Below are 2,210 nucleotides of genomic sequence, written 5' to 3' on the forward strand. Positions count from 1 at the left end.
ACGCTTTAACTCCTTAGTTACTGTCACAGATACTAAAACAGAAGCAAACAGGAACTGAAGTGTGTCTGCCTCAAGACCAGCAGAGTCAGCCCCCTCGTCCTGGGGACGCAACTCCTGTTCAGGACCCCTGAGGACCGCGGAGCTCTATGGCGTCCCCTGGCCTGGAGGACCGCAGACGGGGAGAGGAAGCACAGGGTGCTAAAGGCCCAGCTTCAGGGGAAGCCAGAGTGCACTTCCGCGTGATCCGGTTCCTCATGGAGGCGGGGGTCAAGCTGGGGATGCGCTCCATTCCCATTGCCACGGCCTGCACCATTTACCACAAGTTCTTCCGTGAGGCACACCTGGACACCTATGACCCCTACCTGGTCGCCATGGCTTCCCTTTACTTGGCTGGCAAAGTGGAAGAGCAGCACCTGCGCATTCGAGACATCATAAATGTGGCCCACAGGTACTTCTACCCCGGCAGCAAGCCTTTGCAGCTGGATTCCAGCTTCTGGGAGCTTCGGGACAGCATTGTTAAGTGTGAGCTACTGGTGCTAAGAGTTCTGCACTTCCAAGTGTCCTTCGAGCACCCACACAAATATCTACTCCACTACCTGATTTCCCTCAAGAACTGGCTGAATCGGTACAGCTGGCAGCGGACCCCCATTTCTGTCACTGCCTGGGCACTGCTACGGGACAGCTACCATGGGGGGCTGTGCCTCCACTTTCGAGCTCAGCATATCGCCGTGGCCGTGCTCCAGCTGACCCTGTGGGCTTATGGGATAGAGGTGCCTGCTGAGGAGAATGCGGGGCAGTCGTGGTGGCAGGTGTTTAGTGAGGACCTCACCAAGCCAATCCTCGATAGCATTGTGTCTGATCTCATTCAGATTTATACCATGGACACGGAGCTCCCCGAAGGCTCTGGCCCAGGTCTGCCTAAAGAAGAGGGAACACCCAGTCCCCAGGGAATCAATTGGGAGGTTTGACTGTGTTGCTGGAAACTGATTCTGCAGAGGAAAGCATACTGCAGTTTCGAGTCTCAGGCTTGCCCAGTCAGACACAAATGGCCAGCGGAGCCTGCCTTCCACGTGGGACTGATCTGAACCACCCGATTCTGCTTTGCCTCTTTGAGCAACTGTGTCTAGAGTTGAAATGTGGCATCTCTGCAAGGAGCATCAAAAAACAGACTGCAACACTGGTTTTTTGCTTGTTTGTTTTTAAGACAAATTTGTACAGAGTATGAAATGCACAACATACAGTGAAATATATTTTGTGTAACAAAAAATTGAATGGTAAAATGGAGGGATTTTGAGTAGCAAAATGAAAAAGCAAATACAGCATATAGCTGCTTTACGGTGGTAGAATGTAATACTCATATTAATGTCTGTGGGGCCCTGGTGGTGGGTGTATGTGGTAACATCCAATGGAGATGGTGTGATATTCTGGCCCTGAATCACCATATGGTGTTACAGATGAATATAACCTCAGATTAAAATATATATATATATATATATATATATATATATATATATATATATGCACACACACTATGAGGCAGAGAAGGAAAATAAATTGATACCGCTGCATAAAAGAGTTAGTTTAGTTATAAAGAGAAATATGAATATAAAAATTGGTGAAAGAAGGAGCAGCCTAATTAAATTAGTTATTTCTATAGAACACCAAAGCAGGAAAATACGATATGACAATAAAAACTGTGATTTAAGAAATTCATTTTAAGATTAAATACACACACACACACAAACATGTATCAGGTGGTAAAGGAAAATCTAATAATTCATGTGAATTCACATTCATATTTCCTGGTTTAATCCCTAGGAATACTGGAAAACAAGAACCACTGTTAGTATCTAGACTGAGGTGTTCTAATACTATTTCCCATTGAAAGAAATAATTTGATGATGTAGGCTTTTAGTTTAGATGTAGACCAGCAAAAGATAGAAAATATTTAGCATCAGTGAAGATAAAAAGTGCAGTAGCTCAAACTGCATCGAATATATTTAAACTGGAACACAAAATAGTGCTTAAAAAATACTAAGTTTTGGGGTGGTGTAACTCTGATAAGAGTATTTGACTACAAAAACAATCTGTGTTTCCCTTTTGAGGATCTGGAATGTCAACCATTTTGACAGTTGTTATATATGGGGGAAATGTTAGAATTCTGATTTTCTGTATTAACAATGTCACTAGATAACTAACACATTGATAAA

At 44.0% G+C, this 2,210-nt stretch overlaps 1 protein-coding gene across 1 annotated transcript; it reads left to right on the top strand.

Annotated features, from left to right (window-relative positions):
• Positions 1-254: 254 nt before the first annotated feature.
• Positions 255-968, top strand: LOC101621150 (cyclin-related protein FAM58A-like). Its single transcript, XM_012730677.1, has one exon. It carries the CDS (start codon positions 255-257, stop codon positions 966-968), a length of 714 nt encoding a protein of 237 aa, XP_012586131.1.
• The last annotated feature ends 1,242 nt before the right edge of the window (positions 969-2,210 follow it).

The sequence above is a fragment of the Condylura cristata genome, unplaced genomic scaffold, assembly GCF_000260355.1.
Source record: "Condylura cristata isolate star-nosed mole 26May11 unplaced genomic scaffold, ConCri1.0 scaffold00003, whole genome shotgun sequence".
Classification (NCBI taxonomy): Eukaryota; Metazoa; Chordata; class Mammalia; order Eulipotyphla; family Talpidae; genus Condylura; species Condylura cristata.

What these genes read in the sequence shown, in the direction of transcription:
- LOC101621150 (XM_012730677.1), top strand. Translation starts at nt 255, where the DNA reads ATGGAGGCGGGGGTCAAGCTGGGGATGCGCTCCATTCCCATTGCCACG.